A 15619-nucleotide genomic window follows, 5' to 3' on the forward strand; every position below is an offset into this window, starting at 1 on the left:
ACGAGAACATGAGGACGCAAGAACGCATATTGAGAAACAGCCCAAGTATTTGGGAGAACATTCAAACTCCACACAAAAATGTCAACTAACCCAGCCGAGACACGAACCAGCGACCTTCTTGCTGTGAGGCGACATCGCTACCCACTGCGCCACCACCCCACCTAAAAGGCATAATGGGGGAAAAAAAAACCTTGAATCACAAAGTATGTTAAACTGCTAATTTATAGTTATGTTATTGATACAGTGTAGCTCTAAACTGCTGATTGGTCAGTTTTGAATGTCTCAGATTCTGTTTAGTCAAAAGTAGATTGTAACTCTTGCTCTGGTCTTCATTCTCTCTGACTCTTGAGGGTCTTACTTCTCTGGCCCTGCTATGTCTCTCTTTGTTTCTTTCCCTCCCCTCAGGTAATCTTTTTACATATAAACTGGGCACAAATATATATATATTTTTTTGTTTGGTCCTTCATAGACAGTGACGGTCTCAAGATATTAAAGCAAAGGACACCAATTTCGGTCCTGAAGGGCGGGTGTGCCTGCAACATTTAGCTTTAACTGAAGCTGCGGTCACACTGGACTGTTCTCCCATAGACTTCCATTCATACGCACACGAATGCGTCAGACCAGAAATCCAAGCTTGTGCAACAAGTTTCGCTGTTTGCTGTATTGTAATGTTCAAATTTGGTGAACTCTGACCAGCGAAATTGCATCACTTGATTGCGTGAGACCAATCAAGGATCAAAACATGACCTCTCTGGACAGAAATTTAAAACATGGACCAATCGCTCATTTTTTAATGTCTAATAATCTTGTTTAATCCCGCCCCTTTTCGCAGTGCTGTAATTTCACACCCACAAACTACGGTGACTGCGGCATAACTTGCCTCAACACACCATCCAGTAGGTTTCAAGATTACCTAGTTAGATTACCTTGATTAGCTTGTTCAGGTGTGTTTGATTGAGGTCAGAGCAAAACTTTGCAGGACTTTAAAGTTTAGAAAAGAAACCAAAAACATTCCAAGTGACTTCAGTGGTTTAATTGCATACAAAGCTACATTAAAATTGCGAAAAAAATGTAAATAATCTCATAAAACATCAAATTCCAAACAATATAATCAGTTCTTTTAGTGCACAAATGTGTCTCTGAGCTTTGCATGACTTTAGTTGAACAACTGAACACATGATCTAGTCCCAAGAACACTCTTTACAATAAAGAGATCTTTATTGGCACTAAAGGCTCCTTGAAACATGCAAAGGAGCTTCATATATATCCACAAAAAGATTTTCAGATTATTTTTCTTCATTATGGATATAAAAAAATAGATCTTTTAAGAGTGAAAGCTTCTATAAGCAGTTCTACAAAAGGCAACAATATCATTATTCAGCTCTAGTCAGTTTGAATTGAGTTCATTTCAATAACAGTGTTGATGCTACAGGATGTGATTCAGCTGTAGAGTACTCCCATTCATCTAACTTTCTCCATGCTGCCACTGTTTCAGAATGTTCAGAGAAAGTAATTTTTCAATTATGTTTCCCAAATGATGAAGCAAAATGTCCCGTTAGCTCTCAAATAACAAGAGAACATTCATATACAGCATTTTTATAATATAATGTGAATTTTACAGCAACACTTTCGGGACGTTTATGCTACACATGTGAAGGCTCCATGATGCACGCTCCAAATATTTCTATTAAATGTCAAATCACCATAAATTAAATGATAAAACGATCTTAAAATAAACATTTTCCATCTCAAAATATAACACGTTTTGAGAAATGTAAATTATTTACTTGATAAAAAGAGTTTGGTTATGATGCATAATGTATGGTGTAGTCGTAGAAAAAGCAAATGAAAGTTTTGATGGCTCTCTTTGGGGTGAGCTGTTTTGCTTGTACTGTATATTTGTACATTCAAAGGTCAATTTGTGTGTCTGTCTGGTATTATCGTACATCATAATGCATGGACTGACTCTTTTATGAATATTGTGGGACTATAATTCTATACAATCTACTTCCAAATTAACAATTATATATAAATGAAAAGTTATACTGTTTGATTTTTATTGATCTCATTTCATTCAAAAACTATAGCAGGCAAGCATTGGAGACATTTAACCTATTGTCTTTATGCACTCCCTGAATATAAGCAGGGTCTCAACGACTGTGCCTTTGTCTTTGTGGATGCATTTAGGCCAAAGAAACTTTTGTTGATAAACTTGTCTGGTCAGTGGCTGGACAGGTTCTTTCACCGATTAACCTCATTTACACACACTCCATTTTAACACTGCCCCCTCCCAAAACATATACTAGACACAACAACTCTGCTCAAATTAGACTCATTAGACTCTTGTTAAACTATTGTTAGACTGTAAGAGACTCTTGTAGTCTCTTGCAGTCTCACTTCTTGAAGATGCTGTTTGACTGCAGAACAACCAACAGGTCTCAATAAAGAATTCTACTAAATTCAATAAAGAATTTACAATAATGCATATGGCAGTACAGTATGTCAATATGCCAGTGACAATGGTTTGCAAAGTTTTAAATTCTCCAATTGACCCATTTGAGTCAATTGGAGTATATTATTGTATATAACTCCAGTTTATACTTAGAATGGCTTATTTTGAAAATCATATACCTCATATTCTGCTGACGAACGAACGAAGATATTTTTTAGAATGTGTGTAGTATACATTTACTTCCATAACATGAATACTGTAAATGCCAGTGGATGTTGGTTTCAAAGAGTCTTCAAAATATCTTCAAAAAATAACTAAATATTTAGATTAGATTCAATTTATTGTCATCACACATGTACAAGTACAACGAAATGCAGCATGTTATTTAATATGCAAATATGTTATTTAATGGAGGAGTAGAAGTTTTATTTTTGCTGTATTGTAAAGAGACAGAGCGGCATGATGGCTCAGCGGTTAGCACTGTTGCCTCACAGCAATAAAGTTCCTAGTTCGACTCCCGGCTGGCCCAGTTGGTGTTTCTGTGTGGAGTTTGCATGTTCTCTCAGTGTTCGCGCAGGTTTCCTCCCAGTGCTCCGTTTTCCCCCACAGTCCAAAGACATACAGTATAGGTGAATTGAATAACTAACTCAATTGGCTGTAGTGTATAAGTGTGTGTGTGTGTGATTGAGTGACTATGGGTGTTTCCGAGTACCGGGTTGGGGTTGGAAGGGTATCCGCTGCGTAAAACATATGCTGGAATAGTTGGAGGTTCATTTCACTGTGGGGACCTCGGAGATCAAGCCGAAGGAAAATGAGTGAATGAATGATTGAAATAGATACATAAATCCCAATTAATAATTTAGCTGTAATGTGAAATACTGGATTAGCATTTTATTTATTAGTAAATAAAAAAATTAAATGATTAGACCAGTCAAATGTTAAAATAGAATTGTATTCATCATAATAAATAAAAAAATCTATGCAAAGCAAAAATATTAGGGTTACAAAGGAAAAGAAAAACAGGAGGATAAAAACAAGGATGATTGGACTGTGTTCAGAGGTGATTTGTTAACTTGGTTATCCGCCAGCAGCTGCACGCTCACCAAAATAGGCAGGTCTCTAGTCTTTTTAAAGTTTCAAGTTAAATTTTTTCCATTAAAGTCGTGCATGGGCCTGCAAGTCACTGATAAGAGCCCACCTGATGTGATACATATCTGAGGAGCATTTCAGGTGTGGGGGATCAATAAGCTGTGATGCCGGAACGGCGCAGACCCATCATGCCCACCCCGTCATTACTGAGGGCTTTCACAATGAGCCCATTGACAAATTAGGTCTGCGTGACCCGGTGAGTGACAGAGCAGGTTAAAGGAACAGACAAGTGCTAATCTAAAATCAAAATGCTGCCATTCCTCTGTGAGACAATCTACTATAAACCTACCAAAATCAATACTGTGGTGCTTGATACACTCGCTATAAAACACAACCACAATTTGAGTTGTGCTTTAATGTGCAACCCAGGCTCATTGCAAAGACATGTTTGTGGTTACACTTTTCCAAAAAAAATATAGCCGTGTGGATGTTTTGTGGGACAGAAGTGAATGCCCAGTGAGTGGTGCTAAAAGCATGCTAAGCTTGATCTGAACATAAATCAGACTATTTTTATGTGGGTTGTTTTATGTTTAAGCGTCACATAAAGTGTAAAATGTCCATTGAGTGACATTAACTTTGAACCCAGTTTTTTCCCTCTCCAATTAACAGTCAATGCAAGACATGAACTGTTTTACTGGCTAAAACTTGTTAGAAACATTATGGATCCTGTCAAGTCAACAACAACAAAAAATAAATAAATATATATTTATTTATACAGCAGTTATACCTGGTTCTTGAATCAGATTGGCTGATAGCCATGCAATATTCTGCAAATAACAGCACTCGTACAGCCACTTCACCCTTCGCCCTTGTGTATTAATCAGCCCACATACACAGACAAGCAGAGTACACTCTACAGTTTGATATACATCGCTGCTGTTGGACAACATAATGTACTTTTGATGTTCTTTATTTGAGAATGCAATTATTTAGATTGCAACCACGCAGTTTTTTTCAAGGATAGTGCCTATTTTAAATATTTATGATTTCGGAGAGACTGTCCATTGACGTTGTCCAACCACAAGATGGCGACAGAGACTGCATAATAAGCCCTTAGAGGAGAAAAAAAGCATAATTTCTAACTACAGCTGATCAAATCATTACAAAACTGGTAAGTGACTGAGTCGATCTCTCTCTTTTCTATGTTGTAGTTCTGTATTTATACCATATAATTGTAGTGTATTGTGTGAGGTGGGAGTCATATCAGGAATGTGTATATTTTGTGGGCCACTCTTTGAATAATTCTGAGTTACTTTTTGGTTGGCCATCTGTTTGTTTCTAATGAGTCTCCTGTTGTCTTTACTGCAGACTAGATCAGTAAAAAGAAAGTAAGAAGAAATGCCCACATGTGATTGTAGTAGTGATTGTGCTGCTTTGGCTTTTTTGGGGGTTGATTATTGTGATCTCCCGATTGCAACAGAGAAATACTGGGAAAGCTCTGTAGACTGATGAAATTTTCATGCCGTTCAGCCTTATAATATAAAAAAAATGTCAGAAAAATCACCTGTTTTTTCATCATTTTAGACATGATGCAGGAGAATCATTCAGGAGAAACACTATCTCTAAAGTGACGTGTGTAAAGTAGCAACGGGTTCTACTGTTCTGACATCAGCTGCAGATGTGAATGAATGGTGGAAGAAAGTAGTTTAATTCTAGGAGGTGAAATCTAATAAAGAGAAAGATCATGGAAAAAATAAGAGTTATACAACTCAGATTGCACCTAAGACTACCAAATATGGTAAATAAGATATCATATAATATATATATTTTTTTATTTTTTTATTTTTTATTTTTTAATATTTTTAAAAGCAAAATATCTAGTGAATGATACAATGAGCATGTTAATGAGCATAATTTTGGCAACTTTATATCAAATACTATAGAATACACAGGATGCCACTGGTATAGTTTTGAATAGAAAAAAAGTGCAACACTCTGCAGGGCTCGAAATTGCGAATGTTTTGGTCGCATATGTGCCCGAAATTTTATAAATGCGACCTCAAAATATATTTGGAAGCATTTGTGTGAGTGCATAAAATTGATGTCATGCGACCAGTTTCACAGCAAAATGTTCACCATATGCACGAAACTAGGAGGCATTCACGCATTAGGCATTAAGTTTAAAACAGTTGACATGTCAACTTGCTGCAGTAAACAAAGCCCGCAATGCCTGCCCCGCTTTCAAGCTCTTCTTATTGGCCTACTGCACTAGAACAGATCGCGAAAGGATTGGTTAATATCAGCTGTCAATCACTCAGTTCCAATGACAAGGAGCCACAACCGCGAAAATGGAGAGAATGAAAACAACAGTGACAGACTTAGTTTTAGAAACCACTTAAAGTTACAAATAATGGCACATCTGAAAAAAAATGTATTTGCTGTCAGTCGTGCAACTGACACCACGTTCACTATCAATAAAGAGCATTCATTAACTGAGATTAAACTAATATTGCAGCTCATGAAAAGGCCGTTAATGCTATTTAAGATGACGCATGCAAATAATAAGTTATATGTCAATAGCGTCTGTGCAATATCAGACACCACCTGTGAGCACAGCACAGTTATTATCGTTAATTCATTTCATCTCATTCACGCCAAGCAGTGTGTGCAGGGGCGGTGAGCGCATGCAGAGTTTTGTTTGCTTGTTAGTTTTGATTAGTGTTGATTTCAAATGCAATAAATCTGTTAATATAAAACGTGTAGTAACTGTGACTAAATTTTGTCTGGAGTACCTACATTTTTGAAGTTAGGAGCACCAGTGCTACCAAGAAAAAAGGCTAATTTTTAAGCCCCGCCTCTTAGTAAAGAAAGCCAATCGTCAATCCCCATCACAGACATGAAAATTATATCTACATAAAGCTTGAAATCTCTATACCTCAATGAACCAACTACACGTATTCTCAAGGTTTTTTAATCTGTATGAAACAAAAGCCAAATACAATCTTCAGTTTGAACGGAATCGCTTCCTCCAGAAACAGTCTTTTTTTTTTTTTCTTTCCAATTTTTGTTGTGATTCAAACGTTTAGTTCTTACTAGATTTGACTTTATTCAAAACAGGTGAAAATGATGTCACCATTTAGTTGCAGAAGTAATTAAATATCCAATGAGTTGTCATAAAATTGTATTGCTCTGTCCCATTTAAAACAGAACACCACCTACAATAAAACCATTTTGTATAGTCTTTAAAAATAATAATAATAATTAAAAAGCAGAGGTAAATATTTGCTTTTAGTTATTTCATCATGACTTTAATTTTTATTGGATTGATAACCATGTTCTCTGCATCACAAATACAATAACAGGTAGAAAAGGAGCAAATCTGTTGCCACACTTACAGTTATGTTACTGGTTGTGATGCATTTGTCAAAATGTATGAGTTTAAATAGTATGCACTGTGGTAAACGTGTATGAGATGATATTAATTGAAATATAAAACTGAGGGGGATATTAATTGAAATATGTGATGAGGTAACTTATCCCTGGGTGATAAACAGTACTCTTATAAATTACATCAAACACATCCACTTACCTAAGTAATCCATAAAAGCCTGAAGCGATGCGGGTGCACACCACCATCAGCATTCGCCATCTCCATCCATAACGCACGCTATTATCACAAATACACGCACATATTGTTGTCTGAATGTTTCATGGTTTCTGTTTGTCTGTGTCTAAGTGTTTACGGTTATTATTTAATACTTACCTGCTGTTTGGCGTTCGTGTGTGCCTGTTTCGTCGGTCTACCTGGTTGCTCTTCCATCAGCTCGTCAGAGCGCCTTCCTGTGGCCTGGCTAAAACGGTGCCAAGTTCGCTGTGGAGCCCACCAGAACGAACGAAAGCCGACTCGTCCATTGTCTTTTGGAAAAGGGGGGTGTGTTTACACGTATCTTCATTTATGTATATATTAATGTTTATATCTTTATATGTTCATATACTTTAATTTACTTTGATCAATTATAACTGTTTGTTGTCTAATGTGTTTTAAACATTGGGATTATGAACATGTACAGATGTTTATACTTACCTTTTAATAAGTATAGTTGGTTTATGTCAAAGGGGCGGGGTTCGACTTTAAAACGAAGCCCCAAACAAATTCGGGGTCAGTTAACTTGAGGAGCGAGCTTGATGTCGTGGAAGTGTTAGCAATTTGTGACCTAGCTGTGTATAACAGTGTGGGTACATACATATATTGTTTGTTTGCTGTTTATTTGTTCTTTTATTTTTTATTATTCTGTTACTTTGCCGGGTTTTGAGTTATTTTGGTTTTTACTCTCATACACAGTAAATAAACCATTGCTTTGCACGTTACATCAGCGAGCAATGCCATCATTTTTCGAGGTTTCTCTCTTTACCATATATCAAGAACCCACTACGAGCCATCCTGGTTCATCAACCTCGCAAATTTAAATCTGGTCTGTAGTCAAATAAAGCACAAAGGAAGCTACATGATGTTATATGTATGGAAAATTGCATCTGAAAGAGTAGCATGTGGGTAGTTGTATATGTTATAGCTGCTCGGCCTACACTCTTCCTTAAAATATGATCAAGTGTAGACTTCAGTAGAAGGAAAACTCTGACAACTTTTGAAGATGTTGTCAAAAAAAGGGAACATTAACAACACCGCTGGCGTGAACACAACATGTTCACTTTGAATTACAGTGCTTTTGAAAGGTGTTCAGATTTTGGAGAAGGGTATATAGCATCCGAAATATAACACTTTCAGAATGTCTCAAATGTTCCTGCTTTGCTGAGGAACTTGGATGAAAGCATTGCAGATGAAAATGAATGAGATACCCATAATGTTTGTGTGATTACTGTTGAAAGAGCAACAACATTATCTCTGGAAATATTCGCAGTAAATATATCATATAAGAGTATATAAAAGATAAAAATACAATAAACAAAATAAAAATATCCTCTATCCATCATTTTTCGTTGTTGGTGGTTTAATCCACTTTATTGTTTGCTATTGCTACTTTATATTTTTTATATTATTATATTATGGTATCATCTGAATGTATTTTATTGCCTTAATAATGAACACAGTTATTTATAGTGCACGCTGTTTTATTTTATTTATTGGATTTTATTAAAGTTTTGTACTTTGTTATTCTTTGTGCTATTTCCATACAGTAGATAAAAAAATAAAGTCCCACACATCAGGGTTGCCAAGTTTTTACAACAAAACTATTGCCTAATTATAATTTTAAAATATGCCACCATATATGCCCAATAATAAAGAACATACACTCACCGGCCACTTTATTAGGTACACCTTACTAGGACCAGGTCCAACCCCCATTTTTGCTTTCAGAACTGACTTAATCCTTCATGGCATAGATTCAACAAGGTACTGAAAATATTACCCAGAGATTTTGGTCCATATTGACATGACAGCATCACACAGTTACTGCAGATTTGTTAGCTGCACATCCATGATGTGAGTCTCCAGTTCCAGCACATCCCAAAGGTACTCTATTGGATTGAGATCTGGTGACTGTGGAGGCCATTTGAGTACAGTGGACTCATTGTCATGTTCAACAAACCAGTCTGAGATGATTTGCGCTTTATGACATGGTGTGTCATCCAGCTGGAAGTTATCAGAAGATGGGTAGGCTACACTGTGATCATAAAGGGATGGACATGGTCAGCAACAATACTCAGGTAGGCTGTGGCGTTGACACAATGCTCAATTGGATTGGCTGCATACCTATGTTGTAACAAATGGTTATTTGAGTTACTGTTGTCTTTCTAGCAGCTAAAACCAGTCTGACCATTCTCCTCCAACAAGGAATTGGCGCCCACAGAACTGCTGCTCACTGGATATTTTCACTTTTTCTGAACTTTCTCTTTAAACCCTAGAGATGGTTGTGTGAGTGACAATCACAGCAGATCAGCAGTTTCTCTAATACTCAGACCACCAACAACCATGCCACGTTCAAAGTCACTTAAATCACCTTTCTTCCCCATTCTGATGCACGCTTTGTACTGCAGCAAATCGTCTACATGCCTAAATGCATTGAGTTGCTGCCATGTGATTGGCTGATTAGAAATTTACGTTAACGAGTAGTTGGACAGGTGTACCTAATAAAGTGGCCAGTGCGTGTATTTTACGTACTGAGTATCTTCTTCGAAGGTAACAGTATATTTGTACTTATAAAAAATCTGTTATTAGAGTTGCTTGTGGAAATTACATATGCTTTTGCAGTTATTATTTAGCAATTATCTTGCAGAGTCCTGCCAATATGTCCTGCCAATAACTATTGCCATAGTAACAAAAACAGCCACGCATATAGTCTTTCATCTAGTGCCATTGCACCTCACAAAAGTGTGCTTTCCTTTTTTTTTTACACTGTTTCTATTTAACATTTATTAAAACTACAGAATAAACATTCAAAAACCATGCAATCATTGATTAGACAGAATGTCTAAATATAATACGCTACTAAATACACAATCACACACAGCAATATACTGTAACAAAGTTTCTAAAGTTCACTCTACAAAAAGTGCTGAATGCTGACATTTCTAAATCGGGTCAATGGTTTCCTCTGGCGTTGTTGCATTTATGAGAATGTACGGCCAAAAATCCTTCATATAGCAGGCTTTATCCTCGGGTACAATTCATGGCATTAAATGAGACAAAGAGTTTTAATACCCTAAAAACACACATCTGAATTTAACTGGAAAGTAATTATGTAGATAATGCTGGCTAATACTTAAAAAATCTATATAACATGTTATAATTGCAAAGTGTAATGATCTCAAAGCAAGCTGCGACCCTTGGCAAGTGACGTTTCTGTCTGTCTCATGTTTGCAGTTGATGGCTGTGGGTGTAATTATTCATTTGGCACAAAAATCTCACAGTGAGACACACTACAGTTGGAGATCTGAAATCTGCCAATTTGATGTTTCCTAAAAAGATGTCGCCTAAAAGCTGGAGGATGGAATTTAACATGGGTATCAAGCTTTTCGAATACTAACCATGAAGTCAAGAGGGAACTTATTTCACTAGTCAAATCTCAGCTTCCTGTAAACGTGACTCACTTGATTATGACATGGTCATGTTCATGCTAAGGATTTTTCTTTTTTATGTATATCTTAAACTGTTGAAGGGATATTTCACTCAAAACTGAAGATTCTGTGACAATTTACTCACCTTTTAATTGTTCTGAACTTGTTTGACTTTCTGTCTTTTGCTGAACACAAAAGAAAACATTGTGAAGGAAGCTGGAAACCTTGAACTCCATAGTATTTCTTTTTCTTATTATGGAAGTCAGTGGTAACATGTTCACAGCTATCTCCAAAATATCATCTTTTGTGTTCAACAGAATAAAGAAACTCATAAAAGGTTTGGAACCACTTGATGGTGAGGTAATTTTAAAGATGAACTTTCCCTTTAAGGTTGACTCTTACAGCACAAAAGCTGTACCTGGGGTTAAACCTATTTAATATCCATTCAAACTTTTATTTTTTATTTTTAGGTACAAATTTATACACTTTGAGTGGTAAAATTAAAGCACATTTAAAGTACCAAATTGACTTTTTAGATGTTGCTTTTATAGGTACAAAAGTGTACTTCCCAGTGATAGCATTTGTATCATTATATCTTAAAGTCTAGTCTTTAATACTTAGAGACAGTTAGCCTTTAACTTTAAAGACCATTAAAGAAAATTAAGTCGAAACAGGGCTAATTGACTAATGAAGATGTTCGTGAGCTGTGTAACAATAAAACAAGATACAAAAATATTCATTCATTTTCCTTCATCTTAGTCCCTTATTTAACAGGGTTCACCACAGCGGAATGAACCCCCAACTATTGCAACATATGTTTTACGCAGCGGATGCCCTTTCAGCCTCCACCCCATACTGGGAAACATATACACTCATACACACATACATTACAGCCAATTTAGATTAGTCAATTAACCTATATTTTGGGCTTAATTTGTAAATTGTGAAGTCCCGGAACAAATCGGGGTAACAGATGAGGCATGTTACCAGAGGAGGGAGAAGTGTTGTGGATGAAAGTAAAGAGGGTGAGTGGGGGGAGTTGCAGACGAAAGTGAAGAGGGGGCCGGGGGGATGGATGTGTCGCGGGCGAAAGTGAAGAGGGGGGGCAGGGGGTTGTTAGGGGGGTGTGCAGGGGGTATGAAGAGGGTTGGGGGGTGCGTGTGAGGAGGGGGATCAGTAAAATGAGATGCCGGATCAGATTTTAGAGGTGCCGGATCCGGCTTGTTCCGGCACAATTTAAGCTCTGCTTATAGTGCATGTTTTTGCACCCAGAGCACCCGGAGGAAACCCACGTGAGCACGGGGGAGAACTCCACACAAAATTGCAACATAGGCTCATTCTGAAAACGTAGCCCTATATACAATTCTGGAGATTGCGAATTATGTAGCCAGAAGTACGTATGGCTGCATTTTGTTTTTTAAAATGACCCCTACGGGGCGGTTTGAAGTCATTCCTTGTCAAGCTTACCAGCTGACTGCTTAGCTCCTTATGGATGGCTTACCCGCTGTTTCCCCATGTACATCGGTGGACTTGAGATGCAGAGAGGAGTGGTAAAAATCAGTTGAGGGCTTTTCTTTTTCTGGACTGCTTTTTAAAACTGTCAGTTTTGTTTGGGGAAGTGGGTGGGCGGGTCAATCTATGTTTTTTGAAAACACTATTGGTAAGGTTTATGGAAGGAGGAGGGTGAATCAGTCAATCGGTCAGTCAGTCATTCAGTTAGTCAGTCGACTGCGGCCTCTGGTGGATTTATGTGAGAAAAGCAAGCACAAATGGTACTCACAAGATAAATTTGAGATCTGAAAAAACATACACAGCAGCCTCTGGTGGATTCACGAATACAAAAACTGCAAAAAATTTAGCTCCTGGGATGAATTTGGCACTCTCTAGAAATGTATAAAGCGGTATGTTTTCAGAATGAGCCTGGGTTGCAGAAACTGGTCCAGCCGGGACTCAAACCAGCGACCTTCTTGCTGTGTGGTGACAGTGCTAACCACTGAGCCACTGTGCCGCCCCTGGATAATACAATATTAATTAACAATTACTGTATAAAGCTGCAAGCTAACATGCTAAAAGCTTTTGACAAAAAAATATGTAAACAGGACAGACTTTTCACATGATATATTTTGCCACCTGAAAACATTGCACAGTATCAAAGACAATGAACCTATAGAAAAGAGCCATTAATTTATTTCCAGTTGTCCAGACATGAAAATGACTGAAAGGTAAATCAACTAAATATATTAACTGGACATGATTTTTTTGCCTTATTCCCAACAAATGTGTGTGTGTGTGTGTGTGTGTGTGTGTGTGTGTGTGTGTGTGCGTGTGTGTGTGTGTGTGTGTGTGTGTGTGTGTCAAATGTGTCCTGTTCTAGTCATTCATTCCTTTTCTTTACGGTTTAGTCCCTTTTCGGGGTCGCCACAGCGGAATGAACCGCCCACTTATCCAGCATATGTTTTACGCATGTCCTTCCAACTGCAGCCCAGCACTGGGAAACACCCATAGACTCTCTCATTCCCACACATACATCACAGACAATTTAGCTTACTCAATTCACCTATAGCGCATGTCTTTGAACGGTGGGGGAAACTGGAGCACCCGGAGGAAACCCACGCCAACAAGGGGAGAACATGCAAACATGCTACCGTGCTGCTTGTGTCCTGTTCTAATGGTAGTGAATTCCAAGCATTCTAAATGACCACCACATGCTCAAGGTTAGTCATTTCCATAAAACACAGCTAAACCATCTCCATACTGTATATAGGGGGCTTCCTCCACAACCATTCATTTAATACTTGCTTGTCAACCATTTGGTGCTTTCTCCAGATGTGTTCTTCAATCTATGCCAACTGTGTCATTCTCAAACCCAGTTCACATACAATAAAATGACTTCTGGTCACATGGAATGCCTTTAGGGCAGGGCTATCAGGGTGTGTCTCGTTTCTGCCCTGCTTTCGTCCATTTCTTAATCTTCCTCCATTTTGTCAGCAACACCCATTCCAACAATCCAATCTGATCCCAAAGGACAAATCAAGCTCCAACTTACATTTCTTTCTCATTTCAGGACTGTTTCAATTGGATGTACATCATGATATGGAAAAAAAATTAAGTCTGATGTCTTCTGGTAAAATACAATAATGGTATAATGTTAATCTTAGATCATGGTGCCATTATAGATCTAATTAAACATTCATTTTTAAAAGCAGGCACACGGATCTTTGTCCAAATTTCAAACACATATCCAGGGGAAATGTTTAATCACAGTCTTGAGTAGAACTTGTCGGCTTCTCTGTCCGATATGATCTAGTTCTCACTCTCCTTAGGCAGGGCAAGTAGTTCCCAGCGGCGGCACGGAAGTCTCTGCGGAGGAAGATGTAAAACACAGGATCCAGCAAGCTGTTAAGGCTCAGAAAGCCTCGTCCTAACTGATAGGGCACAAACACTGCTTTCTCCCAAACGCACTTGCTGCTGTGTATCAGCAGTCCGACATACTTCACACAGCCGATGAAATGATAGGGCCCCAGAACCGTGACAAATACGGCCACCAGAAGAGTGAGCAGACCCCTGATGCTCCTCTTCTCCTCGGATAAAAGCGAGTTGATTGCCATCAGCGAGCGGACCGTCTTTCTGTGGAGACCGACAATGAAGCTCAGGGGTATGATGAAGGACACAAGCAGAGTAATCAGCCGGTAGGTGATAAAACTGCCCTCTGAGGGATACTTTTCAATACAAAGAGTGTAATTTTCCTGCTTGGGGAAGAGCTTGTCGAACGCGATGGCAGGTGGTACTGCAATTAGAACCCAAATGGAGATAGCGATCCAACGAGCAAACCTCAAGTTGCGGAGATGCTTGAAGCTGAGAGGTCTGGCGATGGCCAGGTGACGCTCTAGAGCAATAATGCACATGAAGAAGATGCCCGCGTAAATGCTGATGTAGAAAAACAAGCCCATGAACTGACAACTACGGGGTCCAAAGCGCCAGTTATGTCCTTTGGCGTAATAATCCATCCATAAAGGTAAAGTCAGGAGTTGAATTAGATCCGAGATTAGCAGGTTAATAACGTACACGGGTAGAACGTTCTCTGATTGGATTAGTTTGTAGAGTCCAAAGAGCGCCAGCAGATTTAAAGGGGTGCCGATGATGAAGAAGATTCCATACAGGACGGGAAGGAATATTCCGTCTTGACTGAAGTCGATTCCGCAAGCATTTCCCACAGTAGCAGGGACACTGGTGAGAACGCTAATATTGATGTGACTCTCCATCTTTTGCCTGTGAAAAAGGTTTCTTTGGTCATTTTCAAACATAATTTGCAGTAACAAAACAATTTCCTTGTGAAATATGATGTAAATTAAATGTATGCAAAACAAACCTGTACAGAGCAAGCGTTTCAGTGGTTAGTGTGATTTCACCAACTAGAACATGTTCCTTAAAGGGTCACGAAACACACCTTTTTTGAGATGTTGGCAGTCAATTATGGATCCCACGCTGCTAAAAACACTATTAGGACACATATATTTCACTAAAAAGTGAAAATTGGTTGTTTTTACGTCAATTTGAGCAAATTCGTTCTTCCGGTAAATAAAAAATTTAAATTCCAGTGTGGAGACTGGATGTCTGTACTGGCAGGTACAACGTGACGTTGTTGAGCTTTTATCTTTAATTCAAGAGACAGACTTGGTTCTAACCAATCAGCGTGCTCTATTGTGAAGGAGGTGCAAGTTCATTAATATGTATGATACAGCTTCGAAGACGCCAAGTTGTGTTGCCAACAGTAATTAAAACAAGTGGAAGAAGAAGAATTTTTCGTAGACACAATAAAGGTTTTGCTTCAGTTCATGTTGATTGTTCTGTCTCTACAGATTATGAGTGTGTGATCAATTTTCTTTGTTGATGTTCATATTCAGATGGCAAAGTTAGTAAGTATCATCAGCAGTACTCTTTCAGTTTTTAAAGACATACCTTAGTCAAAATGATTTAGTTACTAAGTTTACAGTACATTAATAT

General features: G+C 38.0%; 1 protein-coding gene across 1 annotated transcript; it reads right to left on the reverse strand.

Moving 5' to 3' along the window:
- Positions 1-12818: 12818 nt before the first annotated feature.
- Positions 12819-14880, reverse strand: zgc:171579 (uncharacterized protein LOC557116 homolog). The gene has a single exon (XM_056471284.1). It carries the CDS (start codon positions 14875-14877, stop codon positions 13870-13872), a length of 1008 nt encoding a protein of 335 aa, XP_056327259.1. The 5' UTR covers positions 14878-14880; the 3' UTR covers positions 12819-13869.
- Between the last annotated feature and the right edge of the window lie 739 nt (positions 14881-15619).

This window comes from Danio aesculapii, chromosome 13, assembly GCF_903798145.1.
Source record: "Danio aesculapii chromosome 13, fDanAes4.1, whole genome shotgun sequence".
NCBI classification, from domain to species: Eukaryota; Metazoa; Chordata; class Actinopteri; order Cypriniformes; family Danionidae; genus Danio; species Danio aesculapii.